This window comes from Hippocampus zosterae, chromosome 15 (assembly GCF_025434085.1).
Source record: "Hippocampus zosterae strain Florida chromosome 15, ASM2543408v3, whole genome shotgun sequence".
In the NCBI taxonomy this organism is placed as follows: domain Eukaryota; kingdom Metazoa; phylum Chordata; class Actinopteri; order Syngnathiformes; family Syngnathidae; genus Hippocampus; species Hippocampus zosterae.
This window is the reverse complement of record NC_067465.1, coordinates 7,076,219-7,100,023: the sequence shown is the minus strand read 5'-3', so window position 1 is coordinate 7,100,023 and position 23,805 is coordinate 7,076,219. Positions and strand designations below refer to the sequence as shown.

General features: G+C 51.9%; 2 protein-coding genes across 7 annotated transcripts in view; both read left to right on the top strand.

Moving 5' to 3' along the window:
• Positions 1–245: 245 nt before the first annotated feature.
• Positions 246–15,229, top strand: LOC127617013 (potassium voltage-gated channel subfamily H member 6-like). The gene is made up of 22 exons (XM_052088876.1): positions 246–714; positions 2,399–2,629; positions 5,778–5,942; positions 6,191–6,551; positions 6,911–7,008; positions 8,664–8,734; positions 8,983–9,087; positions 9,234–9,406; positions 10,034–10,172; positions 10,501–10,632; positions 10,974–11,128; positions 11,233–11,474; positions 11,608–11,807; positions 11,951–12,038; positions 12,176–12,340; positions 12,618–12,739; positions 12,828–12,899; positions 13,052–13,151; positions 13,565–13,667; positions 13,775–13,923; positions 14,010–14,214; positions 14,764–15,229. The coding sequence occupies exons 1-22, from the start codon at positions 639–641 to the stop codon at positions 15,227–15,229; spliced, it is 3,618 nt and encodes a 1,205-aa protein (XP_051944836.1). The 5' UTR covers positions 246–638.
• A 1,032-nt stretch (positions 15,230–16,261) lies between these two features.
• LOC127616503 (uncharacterized) overlaps positions 16,262–23,805 on the top strand; it is a 100,462-nt gene continuing 92,918 nt past the window's right edge. Inside the window, exons 1-11 of one of the 6 annotated variants that reach the window (XM_052088122.1) lie at positions 16,262–16,521; positions 17,499–17,583; positions 18,372–18,533; positions 18,662–18,859; positions 19,133–19,291; positions 19,870–19,950; positions 20,100–20,226; positions 20,426–20,470; positions 20,561–21,013; positions 21,358–22,700; positions 23,136–23,701. In XM_052088122.1, coding sequence (XP_051944082.1) covers positions 16,460–16,521; positions 17,499–17,583; positions 18,372–18,533; positions 18,662–18,859; positions 19,133–19,291; positions 19,870–19,950; positions 20,100–20,226; positions 20,426–20,470; positions 20,561–21,013; positions 21,358–22,700; positions 23,136–23,183 — 2,763 coding nt within the window. In that variant the 5' untranslated portion in view covers positions 16,262–16,459 and the 3' untranslated portion in view covers positions 23,184–23,701. Of the gene's footprint in view, positions 16,522–17,040; positions 17,584–18,371; positions 18,534–18,661; positions 18,860–19,132; positions 19,292–19,869; positions 19,951–20,099; positions 20,227–20,425; positions 20,471–20,560; positions 21,014–21,357; positions 22,701–23,135; positions 23,702–23,805 lie in introns of those variants that run through there. The other 5 variants (XM_052088123.1, XM_052088124.1, XR_007967126.1 and 2 more) reach the window with 5 other exon arrangements.

Here is a 23,805-nt window from a genome sequence, read left to right as displayed (position 1 = left end):
AAGATGCACCGCAATGAACGGATGCCCTTTTCAATCTGATGATTGTATGTTTATTGTACAGGGATATAGAAGCACTCGAGTATTTCCTGTGTATAATGTTACTGTGATGATCAATGTGGAAGTAAACCGTCATCATGTAAAGAAAAACGACATGTAGATTTGGGGGCTGATCTGTTTTCCCCAAAAAGGGTGTGTGGGGGGGTCTGTGCGGGTGCGTGTAATAGGTGACTGAAAGGTCTGAAGATCTTCAGCATCCCGGGGCTTTGTAGGTTTCGGCCGTCTGAAGTTGAGTGAACAGAAGTGCGTTGGTTTGCTTTGCGGACGGATGCGCCACATCCAATAGGGCGGACGAAGTGACGTGTCACTACAAGGCGGCAACCTTCTCGACGCAGGGTGCCGCCAATGCCTCGACAGTCCACCTGTGGGGAGGACCGTTTGGGTGTGTCCGTGCCGGTTGGATGGAGGGTTGAATCGGTCGGGAAAGAGACGCCGAACCGCCAGAGAGACGAGCAACAACCGCCACGCTCCCTCCCCGCGTCTTCTGCCCCGTCTGACTCGAAGGTGCAATTCCGCGTCAACTAACGAATTAGCTCACCACTTTGGACATTTCCGACTCGGACAGCGAAGAAGTCGTCACAATGCCGGTGAGAAGGGGCCATATGGCGCCCCCAAATACTTTCTTGGACACCATCATCCGAAAGTTCGAGAGCCAGAGTAAGTCGAAAACACCTCCGACACCCTGACGAAAACTTTCGCGCGTTCGCCGGTCGAGCTCTCGAGATCGTGATTCAAGCTCGATGGACATGTTAGGATGGAAAACCGGGAAGAAAAACCCAAACTAACTCGTGTCCATAAAATGCCCGGCTTGATGTTTTCTCACCTTGAAATCAATATTGTGCCATGCGAGAGCAGCAGTTTCACCAGCGCACACAAATCGGCGTCAAACTCATCCCCGACAGCCTTCTACATTGGGACGATGTTACCCAACCGACATGATTGAATTCCAAATGTACTCTTTTTCAAATGCCGTTTTACTTTTGAACGGGTTTATTTGACCAAGTCTATTACTTTAATGATTTGGGATTTTTAAAAAATATGACCATGATGTCACCTCCCCCGGTTTTTCATAATGGCCATATCATTCGGAAGTAGTTTCACTTCAACTACTAATTCGATGTGAGTTTTTATTTGGTAACACTACGTACAGTGTGGAATGTGGAATTAAAAAAAAAAATTTTACCCCGAAAGGTGTGCCTTATGTGACCAAGCATCCCGCATTTTGGCTGTGTTTTGACATTCTTGAGCGCAAAACCTGTGACCCAATATCGTGGGTATGGATCACTACTTCAACACGGGGCATGTTTGATCCACTTCTTTTCTCACCGACACCCGTACGGGTACTCAACCCTCGAGTGCTCATCGTCACACAGACCAAGTAACTGGATCCACTTTTGATGGATACAATTTAGGAGACAGCTGGGATAGGCTCCAGCATCCCCCGCGACCCTAGTGAGGATCAAGCGGTTAGGAAGATGAATGAATGAATGAATTTCTATGAAACCATTGTCAGGTCATTTGACAGAAAGACCTTGAGTTTGTTTCGGACAAAAGGCACCATATTCACTCTGCAGTAGATAATTTCAGATTCACAACAAAGACCTTAATTCGGATTGATTCGTAAAAAAAAAAATCAACAAAAGTAAATTGAAGAGTAAAATAATACAGGTTCAACAATTGATTGAGGCGAGACTCAATGAAGTTGAGAAATTGGGTTGTGCGATGCAGCTCATATAGGCGATTAAAAAAACTGGTTTCATGTTTTTTTAAACCTATCCAAAATAAGATTTGTGGCTTGTACTGTGTGCACATGATGTTCAGTCGGGGTTGGGGATTTGCGTCAAGCACGCAACATCGATCATCAGGAAGGGGACAATTTTATGCATTCGCTTGTGTGGAAACACTTTGGACTGAGCAAGAAAGGTCTCGACGGGACGGTTGCCGCGTATCGCCTTTGCAAATGCTGAGGGAAACGTAACAGCCACGCGACAGTTTGTCGACGCATCTTGTGCCGCCGCGTGAAAAAAAGGCAACAATCCCCAATGAGTCAACGGTGGTAGCTGCCATGCGAGGTATCGGCCAAGCCCCAAAAGGTGTTGCTGCCTTATTTCTTCCAAAACTCCATCGTAAATCTCCATCCGCTCAAAGATCGACTCATGTTGGCGACTCACGTGAAACACAGACCGCAGGTAATGGGCCAAGTCCTGCGAGGAAAAATCAGACACCTTCTCAGTAGATTGATCAACACTGAAATGTTTTTGTTATTGGGTTGTTGTTTTTTTCCTAGTAGCATTTCAAAATTGGTATTTTTTTATCTTCACTTCTCCTCTTTGCCCCACAGACCGCAAATTCATCATCGCCAACGCCCAGGTGGAGAACTGCGCCATCATCTTCTGTAACGATGCCTTCTGCGGGCTGTGCGGCTACAGCCGGGCAGAGGTCATGCAAAAAGCCTGCACCTGTACCTTCTTGTACGGACCTCTCACTAAAAGACCGGCGGTGGCTCAGATGGCCAAAGCTCTCCTGGGAGCCGAGGAGAGAAAGGTGGAGATTACTCTCTATACCAAAGAAGGTACGCCGCGCTCGCGGGTGCGAACCCTTTGTTAGCTTCTGACCCTTTCTGAGCATCGTGTCAACTTCTGTGATGGCTCGTCTGAGGTGATCAGTCCTCGTCACGAATTGCTGAGAAACAAACAAAAATAAACACGACTCGAAAGGAGCTCGTCCAAAGAAGTCAACCGCACGCTCAGTCCCGCTTGGGCACACGTGCACGCAATGTACGTGGCCTCGAATTAATGGGCTTGCTTCTCCTCGCACTTCGTCATGATAACTGCCACCTTTGCAAAATAAAAATATCCAGAGCCACTCGTAACAAAGCAGTCCGTAAAGTCCTTGCTCGGTCATGCATGATGGGAGTGATTGCTCACATCACAAGTTAATGAGAGCCACCACCTTTTGTGATTGGGGGGGATAAAATGCTGCATTGTGTGTACCCGTGCACCTAAATTGGCCCGAATGCGGTGTAAGTGCAAGCTGGGTAACAAAGGAAGGGGGGGCGGGGGGGTTGGCTATGTCCGGAATGGTTTGCATTCGGTCCTGGAGTAAAATTGAAGACGGCCAACCCCGACATCGGATCGAGCCGACCACAGAAGGCCGCCGCGACCTCAGCGTTTTCCTTCTTGCCTCTTGGGTGACCTCCTGTGATAGCGGCAGAGCACCGACCTGCACAGGTGTCAAAGTCAAGGCTTGCCCCACCGCGTCTTTTTATGTGCTGCGCAAACGCAAATCATGCGTGTTAACTTGCATGATGGCTCGTGCGAAAAAAAAAAAATCTCTCCCCAAATGTTAAATGGTCACGTGTCCTCAAGAACGTTTTCGCTGTGGTTTTCTTACCCCGTTCGTCGAATAAACTGTTTAGAGTGGATGGCTTTCAAAACTCGTAAGCCATCAATTGCTTGTGTACGGTTAAGAACAGGAGTCAAGTTTTTTTGTGGTTTCAACGTCATAACGGCCTTCCAAGGGAAGACCTCGCGTGACAAAAATGAGTTGGACGGTCCTGCCGTACTGCAGAAAATGACTGCACTTCCCAAACTTGCCAGAGTCGTACTGGGTTTGGGACCCGGGAGGGGGGGGGCAAGTCCCTGACGGGGGGCCGATTACCCAGGAGGGGGAAGAGGAGGAAGAGTCCATCCATCCATCCATTTTCCAAACCGCTTGATCCTCGCTAGGGTCGCGGGGGGTGCTGGAGCCTATCCCAGCCGTCTTCGGGCAGTAGGCGGTGGACACCCTGAATCAGTTGCCAACCAATCGCAGGGCACACAGAGACGAACAACCATCCACGCCCACACTCACACCGAGGGACAATTTAGAGCGCCCAATCAGCCTGCCATGCATGTTTTTTGGAATGTGGGAGGAAACCGGAGCACCCGGAGAAAACCCACGCAGGCCCGGGGAGAACATGCAAACTCCACACAGGGAGGCCGGAGCTGGAATCGAACCCGGTACCTCTGCACTGTGAAGCCGACGTGCTAACCACTGGACTACCGGGCCGCCCCAAGAGGCCATCCCAAAAGACTCGATCTCCTTCCAGTCACGTTTCTATCGCATTTCAGATGAGCTTCTTATTGATGGATTGAATTAGTTATGGAGAAATGTGATTATGGCGAGTTTAAAACGCGTGACCCCGTGGAAGAATTCTTCTGGCCGCTCTTCCCCAGTCCAGAACATCAAATCCGTCATTTTCGCATCGCCCGAGAGTCATCTTTTTTTTTTATTGCCTATTTTATGGGCCCCAAACAATTGGCACATTTATTGCTTGTGCCGGGAGACAAGGCACAGGGTCAATACATCCTGTGCGACTGTGCCGAGTCATTACTGATCCAGTCAATGTGGGGCGGGAGCTGACGCGCCGCTTTTGACAGCAACTTTGGCTCGGGTTATTATCGTTGTTATTATCATTCATTCAAAAGGGAGGGGGAGCGCAAAAGCGAGAGAATCTTTTGGGTCCATTCGCTAATCTGTAATCCTTTCAGACACATATTGCTTGATCTGGTACTTAATGCGGTCTTGTAATGAAACCTCTGATCCATTTGTCCTGACAGAGTGGAAATCGCCTCGCAAAGAGATATGAAATGAATTTGAGGAATTAAAGGGGAGGTCTGGAAGTCAATAAAACACCAGAGGAACGGCAAGCGCTAGCCTTCCGTTCGCTACGGGGCTGCTCTCCTCGGGCGATGGCGGGTCGCCGAGAAGACGACAACCTTCCATTGGCTCTTCGGCATTGACCGAGAGGAACTCGGCGCCCTCCTGCTGAGCACGAGAGACTGGACGTGGCGCACGTAATTTGCATGCCGCTGTTTCAAAGTCTTTGTTTGGGGCTCGTGGAAAAGCGGTGATAGGTTCGGGTTTGCCTGATGGTTAATCTCAATGTCAGTTGTGTACGTGTGTGTGAGGAGGACGGGGAGGGTGTGGGGGGGGGGATTATTGGTCGGACAAGAAGCCGACCTTGAGGTTGAGTCATTGCAAAATGATGATGAGGGAAGATTGCATGTAGCTAGCCTAATCCATTCTGCGGACATAAAACGACCACCCCTCTCTTATTGCCCTTCACACATTGATCTGCGCGCGCGCGCACGCACACAAAAGTGACGTAGTTTGGTAATTTCATGGCGACTTATTCCAACTGTAATGGTAAACATCTCTTTGAATATTCAAGTCCCCCCGGGCGGGACACTGTTGGGACCGACGACATTCTCGATTCTTTGATGAAGAAGTACGGGTAATTGTTGAAAATGTGAGAGGCACGTTGTTGTCCGTGTGTGAATGGCCCAAAGATCCCCATTCCGTTTTCCATTTGTCTTATTTGACTTTAATGGCTCGCCATGCCACTTTGCTGTCTCATTCCGCCATCTAGTGGAGACGGTAGGAATTACCGGAACCAAAGCCTTCCGTTTCCAGACCCAAATAAATAATGGCGACGCTCACGGTACTCCTACCTTGCAACGCTCGACACGGTTGCGCACACCTTGAGCGGTACAAGCCCCCCCCCCCCCCGGGAGACGAGAACACTGTCCCGATTGTCGAGCTCAGTTGCGCTTCCCGGAAGGTGAAAAGTCTGCACGGGGAACCCAGGCAGGCAAAACGTGTCCGACTGAAATTGAGCACACTCTGCACGTTGACTTGGCTCTCCAAGCGGTTAGCCGTGGCGTTTCTTTCCGCAGGAGTTTGCTTTCACTGCCTCATCGACGTGGTCCCCGTGAAGAACGAAGACGGTCGGGTCATCATGTTTATCCTCAACTTTGAGCTGCCGGCGGACATCCGACCGGCCAACAGTTCTCCAGCCAGGGAGCTTAGCAGAGTACTGCGACTCCCCTGGCTGACTTTGGGTAAGAACCTCAACATGCGCTTCTTCTCCTGCCACACAGGAGCCAAGACGTGCCACGGTTCACCAAATGATCATCAACTCCAATGTGACCGTTTTCATTGTGATCATTCTCTCCTTGTTGTCGTGATGTGTGCCCGACAGAATTTTTCTCGGGCTCAGGCACAAATGTCAAACAGGCCGTTGGTTTGGGGGGGGGACGGCACTCGCAAAAAAATCGCCACTCTTTGAGTCGTCCTTGTGCTCATCCAGCTCGACGGCAGCGCCTGGGCCTCTTCCTGGGCTCCTTCAGATCCAGGACGGGCGTCTTCTCGCGGGACACGGACCTCAGCACTCCATGTGCTGACCTCCCTCCCCTGGGCCACGAGTCAGTGGCCCTGGAAAAACTCCTGTCGCCCCCCGAGAGAGAGCAGCTGCGGGAGGCCGGAGCCGAGCTGCTGCTTTGGGACAAAGAAAAGGTGCGCGACGAGGACGCGTGGCGCCAAAGCGAGGGCCACGGAAAGAGAAGAGATGGCCACCTTTGGGCCTTGAAATGGGAAATGAGCGCAGAGGGGGGCCAGTCGGACGCCGCCTCTGCAGACCTGCCCCTGCTCTCCTCGCGTGCGGCAACAAGGCAAGGGCATTTGCTTTTGCTCCGACTTAGCTTCACGTTTGTTCTCTGACCTTTTCTCCAGAATGGAAGCCAATGACAGGAAATTGTCGCCGAACTCCTGCACTCGTTTCATCTTCTCATCTTGCAGTCACCCACGTCAATGCAATTTGTTGCGCCTAGCGAAAGATATGCCGACGAGGCTTCTGCCTATTTTTACGCCCCTTGGAGAGAAAGTGCGAACGTTAATAGGACCAAATTTGACATCCCTGTTCTCGATGATCAATTAAAAATGGAAATGCCGAGACCTGCCGATCGAATGACAGGACAAGATGGGAATGATGATGATGATGATGATGAGGAGGCGGCATTTGATTCCGCAGGTTAAATAGCAACTGTGGGAGTTTCAAGCTTTCATCTTCACTGGATGATCTGAAGAGTTATTGGCAAAAGGAGAGACACTTTGGACACGGCTCTCCTGGTGAGAAAATGACCCTCTCCGTTCTTCTTTGCTCTTCTGTCCGCGATTGAGCCGTCTGACAGATAGGCGGCGCTCTTTCGACGAGGAGTCCGTCGTTTTGGCCGATCGCCGCAAGAGGGCGCTTTTGCACAAGCGACTGCGCGTACGAGCGGCAGCGGTTGCTTGCTCGGTCTAAACAAATTCAAACGGGATACAAAAAAACCCACAAAACAATCCAATGTGAAATACATTATCAACAAACGTAGATAAATGGCCAGTATATTCATTAACATTGACGGGATGTAGAGTGATGTCCCTGCGCCATTCCTTTTTCGGATTTTCACTTTTGCTTTACAGCAGGGGTGTCCAAACTTTTTGCCAAGGGGGCCAGATTTTATGTGGTAAAATGTCGGGGGGCCGACCTTGGCTGACATTCGTTACATTGAACAACAATATTGTTCAACAAATTTTAGTAAGCCAGTCTGTTTCACATTTCCATTTTTATTTTAATTTCAACAATCTTAAGAATTTCTTTTGGTTCATTTGAAACAGGTATATCACATGCAACTGCTTATTCACTTGACTTTTTCTTAAACAGAAGTCTCCTGAGTGCAAATTGATTGATTTGAAACATAAAATGTATCACCATGACTTTTCAATAGTCACAAAACCTTTGACTCGAACAACAGGGAAATGAACAAGCAATACACATATCCACAACTGCACGGGTCATTCGAAATATGACATATCAGTCAATATAAACACGGAGTGATGTCTTGTTAACTCGTGAGTGATGCCCTCTAGTGTCTAAATGCTATTACTCATTTAGTGAATGCTATTACTCATTTAGCCACTAGAGGGAAGCAGTACTCTATGAAACATCACTCACCAGTCTACGAGACCTCAGTCAATGCAACACGTGTTCCATTGCGCCCAACCTGCGGGCCAGACGGCACTGATTTTATGACAGGGGCCGAGGGCCGGATGAAATTCGACCGCGGGCCGGATTTGGCCCCCGGGCTGGACTTTGGACATGCCTGCTTTAGACTCTATAGACAGACTTTAGACAGAGTAGCGAGACCCTTTAATCGAGAAACGATAGCACTAAAGACTAAGCTCGGGGCTAAGTAATGCTCATGTCTCTTCACTGCTCTGCTTCGGAAAGCCGCTGTGCCGGGGTTGGTCCTGACTTTTCTTTCAAAACTTTTTTTGTAAAATGACATTAATTGTGGCTGGTCAGGACAATTCCGTGTGACGGCGTCATTTGAAGAACACATCAAACAAGAGATTCGGTTAGATTTGAGATTTGTTTCATCGTACAATTCCAATAACATCGCGGCAGAATTTGCTTCAGTTGCAGACGTTAAGGAGGAGGGGAAAAAAGAGAGACCCCCCCCCATTTCTTTTTAAATTTGTCTTCTTATTTTCAGTCTTGGATTTATCACGGTCTCGATAATCCCTCGCTTGGAACACGTCTCGGTCTCGGTACTTGTGATTGGCACCTCACGCAGGCGGGGGGGGGGGGGGGGGGTGCACCACCAAAATGTCAGCACTGTACAGTCCATCTCCTCGATGTTTTGACCCGATTGGTTTGCCTGAATGTCGGATGTCTCAAGTGCTCGACAAGCCAGTGTCTACGGCGCTGTTCTCATTTTCTCCTTTTTGTGCACCGGCAGCCACCAATAGAAAGAGCAGCGCACCCGCTGGGACGTCAGACACCCATACAGCCTGTCGGACTAACACTCAGGTGATGAAATTAGACACAAAAGATATTTGCTGAGTTATTAAAATGTCAAACGATTCATTTTGGAATCCCTCCTTGCACAAATGATTCTTACCCTGTTTGCAAAAAGGCCTGTGCCAAAGTGATGGCACTTTTCCTCATTTGGCTTGTGTGTAATTGGTGCGGCTCTAAGCTTCCCTTGGGTTCTTTTATGAACCTTTGTTAAATATTCTTCAATTCCCGCTGTTTTTTTATTCTATGCGTCCCAGCAGATGTCCCACAAAGCGGACGCTTCGATGACACTTCCAGCGGGAGAAATCATACCTCCTTGCAAACTGATGGGCAAAACCCACAATGTCACTGAGAAAGTAACTCAGGTGAGTGAGTGAGTGAGTGAGTGAGTGAGTGAGTGAGTGAGTGAGTGAGTGAGTGAGTGAGTGAGTGAGTGAGTGAGTGAGTGAGTGAGTGGACAGGAGAAAGTGTCACGTGGACTGACACTTGAACCCCCCCCCTCTCCTTTTAGGTGCTTTCTCTTGGAGCAGATGTGCTACCGGAGTACAAGTTGCAGACTCCTCGCATCCACAAGTGGACCATCCTCCACTATAGTCCCTTCAAAGCGGTTTGGGACTGGGTCATTCTGCTCCTGGTCATCTACACGGCAATATTCACTCCTTATTCGGCGACATTTTTACTGAGGTAGGTCAACGGCCACATCGGTGTCTTGTTTGGACCATTTCGTTGTGTTGGATCGCGTTCCGACCCTGTCGAAATCAACTTCCTCAACACCGGATCTGAATTTCTACATTTGGATGTTCTTCGTTTCAAGCGGCATTGCGATGTCTCTATCGCTCGCCCTCGCTCATGACCTCACCTGCAAATACGACAAGAACCGGGGTATAGGAATGCATTTTCTCTGATGAAGCTACGGGAGCCTCTTCCCTGGTGGGCCTCGTCTGGAGGTGTTTGGTGGCTTGCTGAGAACGCGCCGCAATGTCAAAGACACCATCTAGGCTTTTATATTTCCCTTCCGGGAGCTGCGTTTTCTTCCAAAGGGAAATTTTGACTCTGAGCAAAAAACGTCCTGGTAAGACAAAGGTGGCACCCCCCCTCATCCACCACGAGGGGAGATGAAGAGATGGCGGTAGCGGGAGCGCATTGCTTGGGACAGGAACACCCCCTCTTTACCTTCTGATTTCAACTTGTCCTTAACTGGAGTGTCGTTCTTGATCATTGCGCTGTTGCTGGATTTTGACCAAGGCGGAGACATTTTCCGAAGAAAAAATGACCACACGTCTCTCTCCCTCTCTCTCTGTGTCACCCCAGCGACCAGGAGGAAGCGGCCATGCAAACATGCGGTTACTCCTGCTCTCCTCTCAATGTCGTGGATCTTATTGTGGACATCATGTTCATCGTTGACATTGTCATCAACTTCAGGACCACCTACGTGAACTCCAACGATGAGGTGAGTCACCGTTTTGCAGGAGTGGGGCGAAGTCACCCGGGCATGTGCGTGCAAGTCCACACGTAAGTCGCAAACTCGCTACCTTCAAGGCTCAAGCGAGTCAGCGCCATCGGTCGATTGCGGATGAGACTAACTTTGAATCAGAAGAAGACAAAACCGCCGATATCCGGTAATTGCAGATTGCTGACCGCTAACGGGTCGGGCACGCCTGACTCATCGTATCAAATACATGCCTGGACTTGAGTGGGCGAGAGGGACGCATGTCGTTTTTTTGGGCTCCGGTTTAGGTTTCCGTGCCCGCCTGAAGATAAATGCTTTGTGTTCTCAGGTGGTGAGCCAGTCGGCACGAATCGCCGTGCACTACTTCAAGGGCTGGTTCCTCATTGACATGGTGGCAGCCATTCCCTTTGACCTCCTCATCTACCGCTCAGGAGAGGAGGTGGTTAGGGGAGAGGGAGAGGTAGGGTGGAGGGAGGGAATGACCGGGTTGTGGATAGGGGGAGGGGGGATGAGATTGGCGGCACGATGAAAAACAACAACCGAAACAAAAACCGCCATCTTAAGCAAAGCGTTCCAGTGAAGGTTCTCACGGAGCCCCTTAACTCATTCACTCCCAAAGACGTTTTTAAACGTCTTTTCAGACTTGGTCCAGAATTGGCTGGTACTGAATGAGTCAAGTCAACGGGCTCGCTGTCGATTAGCGCAGTTTAGAACCATACGGAAGAAGGGGTTTTTTTGGGGGGGGGGCCGCACAGTAGTCCCTGATGCAAATGTCGACACTTCCCCCCCTGTCGCCGACAGACCACCACCCTCATCGGCTTGCTGAAGACGGCTCGTTTACTGCGACTGGTGCGGGTGGCCAGGAAGTTGGATCGTTATTCCGAGTACGGCGCGGCCGTGCTCTTCCTCCTCATGTGTACTTTTGCACTCATCGCCCACTGGCTTGCCTGCATTTGGTCGCTTCCTCTCTTTTTATTCTGCATTTCCAAAACGTTTTTTTTTCCTTTTCTGTCGAATGTCACGCCACTTGCGACTCATATTCACTGTCGCTCGATCACAGGTACGCCATCGGAAACGTGGAGCGGTCCACCTCCGCCGGCATCGGCTGGTTGGACACTCTGGCGGAGCAGCTGGGAAGGCCGTACAACGAGTCCGCGGCGGGATCGGGTCCCTCCATCCGGGATAAATACGTGACGGCTCTTTATTTCACTTTCAGCAGTCTGACCAGCGTGGGCTTCGGCAACGTGTCCCCAAACACCAACTCGGAAAAGATCTTCTCCATCTCCGTCATGCTGATTGGCGGTGAGTCCCGCAGAGCCGAGCGGCCTTCGGATTGGCCAGCGAAGCGCCGGGCCGCGGCCCCTTTCCGATCGCCGCCAGGCTTTTTGGCGACCCCGGCAAAGTGACGCCGTCTCTTGCTCAACCTCCTCAACAGCCCTGATGTACGCCAGCATATTTGGCAACGTGTCGGCCATTATTCAGCGGCTGTACTCCGGGACGGCGCGCTACCACGCTCAGATGATGCGAGTTCGGGAGTTTATCCGCTTCCACCAGATTCCCAACCCTTTGAGACAGAGGTTGGAGGAATACTTCCAACACGCGTGGTCTTACACAAACGGAATAGACATGAACGCGGTGAGTGCCTGCCGTATCTGCCGCTCTTCGGCTTGTGACTTGGCAATTGCCGCGCGCAGGCTGGAGAAACGAAATGTTCCAAGCGTCAGCCTCCAGCGGAGGTCCGACCATGGCGGTCTCATGTCCGCTTTTGTCGCCCTCAGGTGCTAAAAGGCTTCCCGGAGTGTCTTCAGGCAGATATTTGTCTCCACCTCAACAGATCTCTGTTGAAAAACTGCAAAGCGTTCAAAGGTCATTTTTGCCCGCGCCACCTCGGCCGTTGCAGTTTCGACAGCATTTGTCGCATGTTGTGTGTTTAACGTGAACGTGTCTGAAAATATGAGCGCTCAAGATGGATGAAATTGGCATCGTGTGCTGCGGCTGTTCAGGATCTACTCGGGGCTGTCTGAGGGCCCTGGCCATGAGGTTTAAGACCACCCACGCTCCCCCCGGTGACACCCTGGTACATGCTGGAGACCTGATATCTGCCCTCTACTTCATCTCAAGAGGATCCATCGAGATTCTGAGAGGGGACGTGGTGGTTGCCATTCTCGGTGAGTCTTCGTTTCGCTGACACGGGGGCAGGGGGGGCGGGGGGTGCTCTCTCGGAGTGGATCCGCCTCGTCTCCAAATTGCGCTTGTTGTCATATGATGGCAACAATAGCATTTATTGACATATACAGTGGACCACCGCTATTAACCCCGCCCCCCCCCAAAAAACAGTTAATGACAAACAAATAAAAACCGACTAAATGTTTGAAAAATGTGCGAACATGTCGGCCGTGACGGGGTTCCACTGTGACCCACTGACTTATTTCCTTCCTTTTTCAGGAAAGAATGATGTGTTCGGGGAGCCAATCAATCTTTTCGCTTTGCCGGGGAAATCCAGTGCAGATGTGCGAGCTCTGACCTACTGCGATCTTCACAAAATACATCGAGACGATATGCTTGAGGTGCTCTCCTAATCGCAGATATTTCTGCAAAGTTGAAGGAGAACAATCTCATGTTTGCCAAACGCGATGATGTGTTTTGTGTTTGCAGGTTTTGGACATGTATCCAGAATTTTCTGACTATTTCTGGTCCAACTTGGAGATCACCTTTAACCTCAGAGATGTATGTTTGTCATTTCAAAGGATAATACTGTGTTTTCATTTTTAGACAAGTACAGGTAGATACGCGTTTTGTATGTAAAATGTACATTTGGCAAACGACTGCATGATAACGCCCCGCTTGGCTCATACGTTTCACATGGCCTTTCTGTCCAGGTGAATCATGAACCTGCCGGACTATTAAGTGCGGAAGACTCGGACTGTGAAGACCGCCGAGCGCAGCGGAAAAAACAGAGACCGCGTACCACTCCTTCAGGTCTTCGTAGAAAAAGTGATGTCCTTGAGTCAAAAAATGCACAGACGCTTCCTTCCAAGAGTAGCAGAACCTTCCGAGTACACGGGTCGCCCAATTCCTTTGAGATGCATTTCGGTCATCGGCCTGGACAAAATTGTTCCTTATCGTTGAGAGAGAATCAGAATGATGATAAATGAAAACTTGATTGAAAAGGAACTGATAAAAATTCTGATAAAAAACAACACTGGCATTTTGAGCCAATCGCGACACCGTGACTCAGGACTCATTTTCATCATTTTCCACGAATAGCGTACCCGAGTCGACTGAGCATGAACGTCGGCGCTGCGATTGTCCGTGCCGAAGGCCTCTGCGATGGCGTTCCGGCCGCCGCGTTTGTGAGCGATTACCCTTATCTGCCCGTGACCTCCTGATAGGTGACCCCAGGAGAGGCGGAGGTGCCCACCGATGCATTCCCAGACACACTAATTGGGCGCAATGTGAGCACGGCCGCGCCAAAGACCATCGGCACCGTACGCTGTAAGATTTGAACCCTCCGTCATGTTTTTACAATGGTGCCGGAGGTCTGCGCGCCGAGAGTGGAATTTGCAACGACGTCACAGTCACCGCCGTTCATCTTCCTGCAGGTATGGTCCAGCGTCGCCTCGTGAAATCGAGGCAGGAGAGTCCGAACCGGCCAGCCCAGTTCAGTTCTCGACGGCCGCCGCCGTCGCAGAGACGCGCGTCAAGTCTCCTGAAAGCGGCATGAGAGAGAGGGCCCGTCAGTCTTTCAGAGGCTCGTAGAATGTCTCCAAAGTGGACCGTCTTTGTCTTTGTTTTTGTTTTTGCCGTGACTGAATTTGTATAAAAAATCTTTCTCAGGCGTGTCCGACATCTTGAGCTTCTGGGCATCAAAAGCGGAGCAAAAATATGAAGTGGTCCCGTGCGTTCGGAGCTCGGCCTCGCCCCCCCGTCGGCCATCTGAGGAGCCCTCCGGCGCACCTCCCACTCCTGCCCCTCCCATCGCTCGGGGGCAGAAGAAAGAGTTAGAGAACAGACTGGAGACTTTACAGCAACAACTCACCAGGTAGGTTTTTCAAAAGTCACGCCGACAAACATTAAATCCAATCCAATTATACAGTACCGCGCCTTCAAAAAAAAAGCTGCGACTGTATGGCGGGGGGGGGGTCCAAGATTTTGGCTTTGAGGGCCGCCTGCAGAGCGATGCGGAAGGATGAAAGGGCCACTTTCGGCTACTTTTTTCAAACGCACTCAAGTCGGTCAAGAAAGCGATTCTATCTTACTTGTGATGTTTATCGACTTTCTGTTCAATTTTTTTCGGGGGGTGGCCAACAGCCCTCTATGTCACCAGAATAGATCCGTCTGACTCTCTCTATCTATCTAGAGAGTATTTTTCCGTCCACATCGTTGCATTTCACAGAAAAGGACGGCCTCCGTTTTTCACGTCTGGTTGGGCAGAGGTCCTATTTCTGTCCTATGTGTAAAATGTTAGCGTACGCTACGCGGTGAAGGTTGATTTGAAGAAAGTCGAGCATCGAATCTCAATCGAAGTGGCTGGGCCCTCCATCGGCGCCATTTGAACTGCAAGTGATTGAGCTCATTTGGTGTTTTCTAGGTTGGAATTGCGCATGTCAGCAGACATCGGGGTTATCGTGCAAGTGCTTCAGAGCCAGATGTCAACGGTTCCTCCTCCTGGCGACAATACGTCGCCGGCACCCGGCGTCTCTTCTGCCACCGCGCGGCCTTCCGCCGAAGCGCTCCCGCCGAGCCCCACAAAGTCCACAGCAAGCGTTTGCAAACCACGGCCGTCCGCTGACAACCTACGTCGGCGCTTTCCAATATTCCAAATCGGAACGCGTGGCTCTTCCATGCCGCACTTTCCAAACTTCGATCCACTTAGCCAGCCTTCTGCTCCTCCTCCTTGTCCCCTGGTACAAGAGATCGGCGGCTGTCCCCCGCCTCCCTCCACCTCCGATGCGCCATCGTCGTCCGGGAGCCACCTGCGGCGTGGAGGAAATCTCGCGGATTTCCCCTCGTCAAGGCAAGACGAAACGCACGACGCGGCCGGTCCCGGGTGTTGACGACACACCGCGGAGCAGAACGCCCGACAAATAGGCCGCTCTTTTGGAAACCCTTGACTGAAATAATCTTGTGTTGGCAGGACGATGTGACCGCCGCGGACCGCTCGAGCCGGCGGCAACCGCGGATTCCTCACCTTTGCTCCATCGGTCAGTCGGACGCAGAGAGCCTTCCGTTGCCTGACAAAAAAGCCGGCGGAAATGAATCGAGTGAGAAGTCGTTTGTGTCTCTTTTCCTCCCTCTCGACCGTCATTCCGCCCCACCGCATTTCTCCAAAAGACCCGCGGCCAAATAAATCAGGCGCGGCTTCGGGTTAAGGAACGAAAAGCGGCAGTGTTGTGGCTTTTTCCAAAGGAAGAACTCCATTCCTGAGAAGAACATTCAAGTGTCACACGGACGCTGACGTTTTCCCATCGAGCGCTCGACCTTTTTTGGAGTTGGACTACTCCGTTACGATTGATGGAAACTCTTCAATGCCCGAATTATTAGTTGTGCGTGTGTCTGCATCTTAGGTGAAATGTCAACGCAATCACAAATCTGTTCGAAGCTTCTCCATGCGTCGCTCCAAAAAGTGGCTTGGGGGCTTCAGCAGCCCATGATTTGAATTCTTCACAATGACAAAAACAACTGTACTGTAGATGAAATATACGCATCGCCAAGATAGAAGAAAATGGTGACAATAATCGTACCTAAAAGGTTTTTTTTTCCGAGCAAGAAACTAGCTTTAAACTAGTTTTAAACTTACCACCTATACTTGTAAAGGATAGCGGCGTACTTAGGTTGAAGATTACAAATGGTGTGTTCCTTATCCATGTCATTTTATTCTCGTCCAAATGTGCCAGAGTGAAATGTACCCATTAAAATGACGGTAGCCTGTGCTAATCCCCCCAAATAATGGCGCTGATGAGCTGTTCTTTCAAAGTAAGAGCCGTTCTTGTAAAATGCTGTCAAAATGAGTCACTGTCGGCTCCCGAGTCGTCGATGCGTCTTTTTATTGTGAAGGTTCCCGAAAGGAAGCGTACGCTTTTTCTTCGGTAGTCTGGTTGCTCCGACTCTCGCTTGAATTTCTCCTCGTCGCGCCGGATGCTTTCGACTCGACGTTCACCTCGGGAGGCGTTTTGGAGAGGCGGGGGAAGAAGAGCGCGAGTGCGCTTGTTGACCTGAGTGCAAGCCCGCCGTACGATCGTTGACGGAGGCGACGATCGGAGGATGCGAGGGCGAGCGCTGCAGTCATGATGCGTTTTGTTCTGGACTGCCTGAGGACATCGAAAGCCAGAAAGCCAAAGGATGGACGGTACACACACACACACACGCGCGCGTCTGTTTCTCATGCCTTCCCTGCTTGCGATGGAAATGACATCATAGGGCGTGCAAACGTCACGAGACCCAAAATCTCGAATGGGCAATGAGGTGCACTTCAACTCCTGTTTTGGGGGGATTTGTGCAGATGATGTGGTTGAGGGAAAAGCCCGCCGGGGTCAATTTATTACTTTCCCGCAATGTGCTTTTGCACTCCTCCAGTAGAATTTAGATTGCTTTATTGATCGGCCGTCAGGGAGCCCTTCTTTTCAACCTTGTCATTTGATGTTTCACACATTATGGGTGGCGCATATGCAGATTTCAGGTCGAAATTGCACGTGTAAACTAATAAGTGATGAAAAAACGGGGGTTGGCAAGAAAGTTTTAGCAGGGGAAGCAAATGGCATACGTCATCATATTTTCCTTTAATGAAGAAAACGGTTGCCTCTTCGCGTGGCCGCTGAACCCTTGAGGACTTCTTATTGGTCTGCTGGCAGATGATATTGACCTCAGGGCATCTGTATGGGGGGGGGGGGGTAGGACCGGCCTTGTCACTCGTGCTGAACACGGCAGGCCAGAATAGCGGAGGTCGGGGCGGGGGAGGCACTTTGACGTGTGAAGCCTTGTGATGGAGAGAGAAAGAATGGCTTGGCATCAATACGCCCCCTCCGCCGTGTTCCTTCACATTTTGCCCTGCATCGCCTTGGTGCAGTGCCCCCCCAACACACACACACACAACCTCGCTTCGGCGACCGCAGACAGCCACGCCCATCCCGTCCCCAATCGCGGATGGAGCTCCGCCTCCTCTGCAGTGGAGCCGCGGCGAGCAATGGAGGAGCCGGCAGCGCAGCACCGCAGAGTAGACGGCTCGTGGCGAGGAAGGCAGGATGGAGGGAAGGCTGCTTGGAAGAACGAAAGCTCCATCTCCTCGCTCCTGAAACATTCTTGTCTTCTCTGCTGGTCGTCTCCCAGGCAAGCTGACGTCGCGGAAACGGACGAGCGAGTCCTCGGCAAGTCATCCGAGATCAGAGTAAGAAGACCGCAGCACCTCGCGCTGGTGTGTGGGTGTGTGCGTCTGCTTCGCATGCTTCTTCGGGATCCATTTGCTTACCGACGCGTACGCCGTTCCGTTCTCGGCACGAATGGCCGTCGCGGCGCGGCGCCATTTTCCGTTCGGCCGTCGCTCCGTTTGGCACGACGTCGCTGCGGAATGAATCCGCCGTGACGACAAACGAGAGCTTGAGTGGCAACGTCTCAAAGCGGCGCCCTCTGTTCGGTTTTGAAGGCTATCAAGTGTGTCTTCCGTTTCGAAATCACCTCCGGTAGTTCGGTCGGCTCGTATGAATCTTTCGTTCGCTTTGGCGTTCACGTGTGCCGATTGTATGTTTCGCTTTCACTGCTTGAGCTCGGAAATGACTGACGAGCAACGATGGCGCAGAAGAGCCTTCATCCTCGAACATCTTCTGCTTCTTCTTCTCAATATCTGTCATGAAAATGAAGAGTCCCGTAATGACGTGTATGCCTTTTGCACACATGGCTTTTAACAGGTTGCGTTTGTCTCCCCCCCCACCTAGTTTTCCAGCCGTTGACTTTTATCACCCAAAATGTGATTTAAACTGGATTTGATTTCACATGACATAGAACGCGTTCATGCGTGGGAAGTGTCGGGCTCAAACGTGTCGCCCACATGTCATCGTCGCCAATCAACCTGCTCACTCACTCCCGAGTCCGAAATCAGAATGTTGGGATTTTCTTTTCATTCGGTGTGACTTTTACTTACCATTTCATATGACGCCACGGTCAAATGCTCCAAAGTTGTCAGCGTGCGTGTGTGTGTGTGGTTAGGAGTTGGAGAATGCGGTCACGGTGGAGAATCTGGAGCTGCAGGAGCAGCAGTCAGACCGCAAGGAGCTGGAGGAGACGCTGCTCAAATTAGCCAAACACAAAGAGAAGCTCATTCAGCAGATAAAAGAGATCCGGCAGCTCTGCTATGAAGAGAGTCAACAGGTAAGCCGCCTCCTCTTCGTTCCTCCAACTCCACTGATATTGTTCCAAACTCACCGGTTGCAGTCTCGGGGTGTTTCGATTTTTTTTTTTCTTCCCAATAGCTGACTGCAAATCGTTGTCCTTTCCAGATCTTGTCTCTGCAGGCCGAAGAGGTTCAGAGGGAGAGTCAGGTTGAGGAGTACGAGCGAGAGCTCGCCAGAGCCAGATGGAGGCTGAGGAAGCTCAAAGAGGAGGTGAAACAGGCCAAAAGAAAGATGGAGGAGGCGGGAGAGAGGAACTGTCCTCTCCAGGATTCCATTCGACAGTCCTATGAAGAAATCTTGCAGGTACGGCCGAAAGGCTTTGTTCAAGAGGTTGCCGACCTCTGGATGACAAAGAAAGAGGATTGGCCCAAAGTATCATGATCGAGCGATTTCGTCCGTCGTAAATTTTTATTCATCCATACTGACCGTCGGTGTGTATCGTATTGTTGTTGTTGGTCGTTCTGTTTTTCAATCGTTCTGTATCCACCGACCTGTCGTTTGCGAAGCTGTGATTGTTTTCTTTTGCTGACTCACGTCGCTCGCCACCCAAAGCAGTCACCGGTGTCGCCCATGCAGGAAGAGCACACGCTTTGTTCTGTGTCAGGTGGCGCCGTCACTCCCGAGAGCCAGCTCGATGACTCGACATCTCCCGCCGACACCGCCGAGGATGAACCGCTTCCGATGAGACCGTGGGGGAGGAGCCAATCGCTGCCCGCGTACGCCGACCTCATCATGGTAAAAAATGCGCTCGGCCGCAAGAGAGCCGCCGACCCGCGCCGCCGGGCAGTTTATGGAGCGATCGAAGAGTGGGGCGCCGTTAAGAGGTGGCGGGGGGCTGGGGGGGCATTCATTTGTTTCCGATGGAAGGTGCCTTCTACCTGTTCGGTGTACTTGATTAGCATCCGAGCTTTGGGGTGCAAATGAGGATGGAAACATGCATGCGGGCTGAGAGTTATTTATTTTTTTTTTTTTTGGGGGGGGGGTTAGACCCTTTGACTTACTTCACTTGCTCAGCAGGCCCTGTTGAAGTGATTTCTGGATTAAACCGATGCCCATCTCGAAGCATTGCCACATTTGCTTCAAAATGGGCAGCAAGTACTTTTTCACGCAGGGCCGGTAGCCCCCCCCCCCTCCTACCCCCAACCCCACGATCTTAATCCATAAAATCCACCATTTCAAAAGTCCTCATCTGGTATTTGCATTGACGGATGATATTCAAAATGTAGACATTTGACACCCCCCCTACCCCCCGCCAAAAAAAAACTGTCTTGTCAATCACCTCCAGGTATGTGTGTATGTGTTTGTGTGAGCAGGTAGCCAACGGCGCGCCTTTCTGCAATAATTTAGCGGATACCAGAGAAGAGGTCGACGACAGTAGCAGCAGCTCACCCAAGGTTAGCCCAGTAAACACTCAACGCTCGACATTACCCCCCTTCAAAGAAAAAAAGCTCATCTGCCGTTATATTTACCGCCAAGACCAATCGTCAGATGTCCAAACAGGGAGGCAAGTTGTCACTTTACCCCCCCCCCCCACCCCTCCTAGATGGACAGATCCAACCTGGAAGACGATCCGGAAGACGTTGAGGAAGAAGGGGGAGTCGAGGAAGCGTCCGTTCTCACCAAGCTGGACTTCTATCAAGCCGACCCCTTTGCGCATTGTGACGCAGGCCGTATGTTTGTCATCCCGTCGCTTTCGCGCGTTGTCCGAGGAAGAGCCGGCCGGCGCCACCTTTGCATGGGCGCGTCCCCGTCCTTCCCCGTTTCTCGACTCCCCGAGCGCAGAATGACTTCCGCGTTTGTTCATTGTCGCCGCCGTCATCCGCGATGTCTGCATTTTCATGTTTTCCTCATCGCTTTTGGCTTTCGCAGATGAGCTATTCCACGAAGACCTTTTCCTCACAACGGACGCATCGGGTAAGCGCCAAGGCGCACGGTGCCACAACGCCGTCTGCCCCGCCGCGCGAGATTGCGCCGATTCGGATGCTAACGGTGTCCGTTTTTCAGATGGATTCGCGTCAGACCCTTTCAAAGGCAGCGACCCCTTTGCGGCCGACGTTTTGTTTCCCGAGCCGAACGTCACCGGCGATGAAGTCTGCGACGAGGTCGGCACCGGTCCGCCCGGTGCTGAAAACAAATCTTCGGCGGGGACGCAGTGTTTCGAATCGGAGTTTCCCGACGAAGAGAGCGACTTCGAGATCGGCGATAGTCCCGAGGATCTGGAAGCCGCGCCCGAGGCGGACGATCGCTCGGGATTTTTTCAGCCCATCCGGAGTTCATCTGAGGAGCTGGGCCCGGGGCCCGACCCGAGCTGGCGTTCGCGGGGTCACTGCTCCGTGGAATCGGATCCCAACGGCTACGAGCTGGACCTCGGCGCCGTCTCCCCGCCCTCTCACATCCAAGAGCGCGATCGCGCGTCTCCAGCTGGAGAATTTGAGGCCGCTGCTCAAGTGGAGGGAGGTACGTTGCGGAGCCGCCGATGTTTTGCAAAATTGTGTCGGTTCAAAAGCCGCTGAGTGAAAAGCCAAAAAATAAAGTTTTAAGATGATCAAAATGGGCTGCCAGGGGGCTTGCCGAAGGTTCAGCGGCAGGTCATTCCATGAAAATGAGCCAGTGAAAGGACGCCAGAGTAGCTCCGGTTGGGAAACAAATTTGGGACCAACTGGAGATGCTTCATGGAGGGGGTGGGGGGGGCATTCGGGGTACCATGCGTTGTGCTGTCGCCTGACAGTAAAGTTCCTTGAATCCTCCAAGGCGCTTTTTCCCACTGCCGGCCCTGACCTGAACTCTTTCTTTCCTTTCAGGGAACGGCGCCCCCGAGCTTGTTGCCGAAGCCTTGTTGGGGCCGGGCGGGAACGACCGCGCTCGGCCTCTTGACGCCGATCCCGAAGGAGCGGCGCATTGGAGCAGTGACATCCAAGAGGAACAACCGGGAAGCCCCGCTGACTCCCCCAGATTCCCAGATTCCGGACCCGAGTCACCGGACACCGACCTGAACTTGGACTATGAACCAACAAGCCGGTCTTCCTTCGACCCGTACGGCTTCAAGCTCAGTCCGGAACACTCCAGTCGAAGCCTCTTCGACCCCGATGAAACCGAGCTGAGCCCGCTATCCGGCGACCAAGATCTGTCTTTCGACCCGGAGCGCTGCTCCGGTCGAGCGGAGCCCCTGAGCTTCTACGCGTATGAAATGGCCTCTTCCCGGGCGGCGCCGGGCTCGGATCCCTACGGCTTTAAGCTCAGCCTTGAAGAAGAGAATCAGGAGGTGCCCGAACCCTGCGGCCACGATAGCACGGAAGACGCGGCGCCCCCTGGCGGCTCGGACGAGAAAGACAAAGGAGAGGCCTTGAAGTCGAGCGATCGAGAAGCACTTTGGCTTCTTCCCTGCGAAAACCAAGAAGTGCTCGATTTGCGTGGCGACGACCGCAAAGAACCGTCGCGTGCCTTTCAAAGCGCAAACCGAGAGGGGCCGCAATCGTCATCTCTGGTCACCGGCGAAAATGTGAAGTCGGTCGGCGCGGAGAATCGGGACTTCTTGAATCTTTGTAGTAGTCCCGAAAACCAAGAAGTGGTTGACTTTCTGAGTGACCGAGAAGTCGACCGCCGCGACGCCGATAATCAACAAGTCCTCGACTTCTGCCGCCGCCGCGACCCGCGGCCGCTCGATCTCACCCGCACGGAGAATCGGGAAGTGTTGGATTCCGACGGCCGCGGTGACGAAGAGGCCGGCGAAAATGGGCGGGTGCTCCTTTTCGGTGGCCGCGGGAACCGGGCCACGCCCACCCGCGATGGGAGGGGAGATGACGAGCCGCTCGACTCGGACGACCACGACAACCAGGAAGTGCCGGACCCGACCGTAGACGGCCCTGGCGCGGAAAGCGACGACGATCGCCGCATCCTCAAACCAGAGTCGAAGAGCAGCGCCAGCGATAGTAGCTCGGACGGCGACGCGGCATCGGAAGAGCCGCTCGGAGGGCGACCCGCGGATGATCCTTGCCATGGCAGCGTGCCGCGGGGTGATCTGGCTTTGGCGTTTGGGGCCGGGGGCTACGTTGGCTGTCCCGATGTAGCCGAGGACCTCCGACCTCTCCGCCGCAGACACGCTCGCGTCGGAGCGCCCGTCAGACCTCCCCGGCCTTCGCTCAGGGTAAGTTCCCACATTCTAGCGCTGCCCAATTGCGGCCCACTTCTCAATGGTCTGCCAAATAACCCCCCCCCCCCCCCCCCAATGAGAAGGGAGGACATCACGACCCCTCAGAAATGGAAGTGAATTGAGGTCATTCAATATAAGCGGCACTTTGATGGATGAAGACGTCACATGACGGATCCTCAAAGCAAAATGGCCGCCTCCCCAACAAATCCTCCGCTATAACGCCCCGAACAGAAAGCCGATGAACGACGCGAGCAAGATGGAACAAAGTTAGCGTCTTTCAAAAAGTGGCCCTTGCATCCTTCCGTGTAGGAAAAAAATGTGGACGCCCCCGCGATTGATCAAGCGCCGCGTGGGAAGGAGTAGCGTTCGTCACGTATCGCGACGTGGACCAATACGCGCCTTGTCTCTGTTTTTTTTTCTTTGTTTTAGGCAAAGGAGAAAGCGGAGTCGCCGACTCAGGGAATCGACCTGAAATGATCAATCGATCATCCCACCCGATCAATAAATCGACGAGGACTGAGATCGGATGAATGACTTGGAAAAGGGAACCGAAGAGCTGGACCGAAGCGGTTCTGAGCGCAGATTGACGGTAAACTAAGAACAAGGAGGGGCCTGCTTGCTGAGCGATCTGACGACGTACGCTCCGGCTCGATTTTGGAGTACCTGACGGTCGTTTTGGGGGCTCGCTCACTCGCTCCAGAGAGTTTGGGAGGAACTGTTTTCGGCCAATAGTGAAGTGAAACATATGATCTCTTTTCATCCAGCATCTGCCGCCGCCGCATGTTTGAGCTTTTACGGCCCACGCAAGGCCAATTGGGCCACTGGTGGAGAAAAAAAAAACAAGTTCAATAAGATTAAGATTAATGTTAGAGCAGGTAGAAGTCGACTTCTTTCCAAATCAAATGTATGTACAGTACACGAGGCTGCATTTTATCCCTTACGTCAATTATCTTAGTGAGTCGGTGAGTTAGTTGACGAATGACTAAAAAAAAGAATCATCATCATCTTTGACTGACCTGTCATTTTGTTTTCAGTTTTGGACCAAACTCCATGTCCAGTGTACATGATGTAACGCCCCCCCCCAAAAAAAAATATTCCG

Bases quoted from the DNA above. Each gene is read 5' to 3' on its own strand.
- LOC127617013 (XM_052088876.1), top strand. From the start codon at position 639: ATGCCGGTGAGAAGGGGCCATATGGCGCCCCCAAATACTTTCTTGGAC. The intron at 9,407-10,033 runs GTAGGTCAACGG...GTGTCACCCCAG, and splicing joins TCGGCGACATTTTTACTGAG to CGACCAGGAGGAAGCGGCCA. The intron at 14,215-14,763 runs GTAGGTTTTTCA...GGTGTTTTCTAG, and splicing joins TTACAGCAACAACTCACCAG to GTTGGAATTGCGCATGTCAG.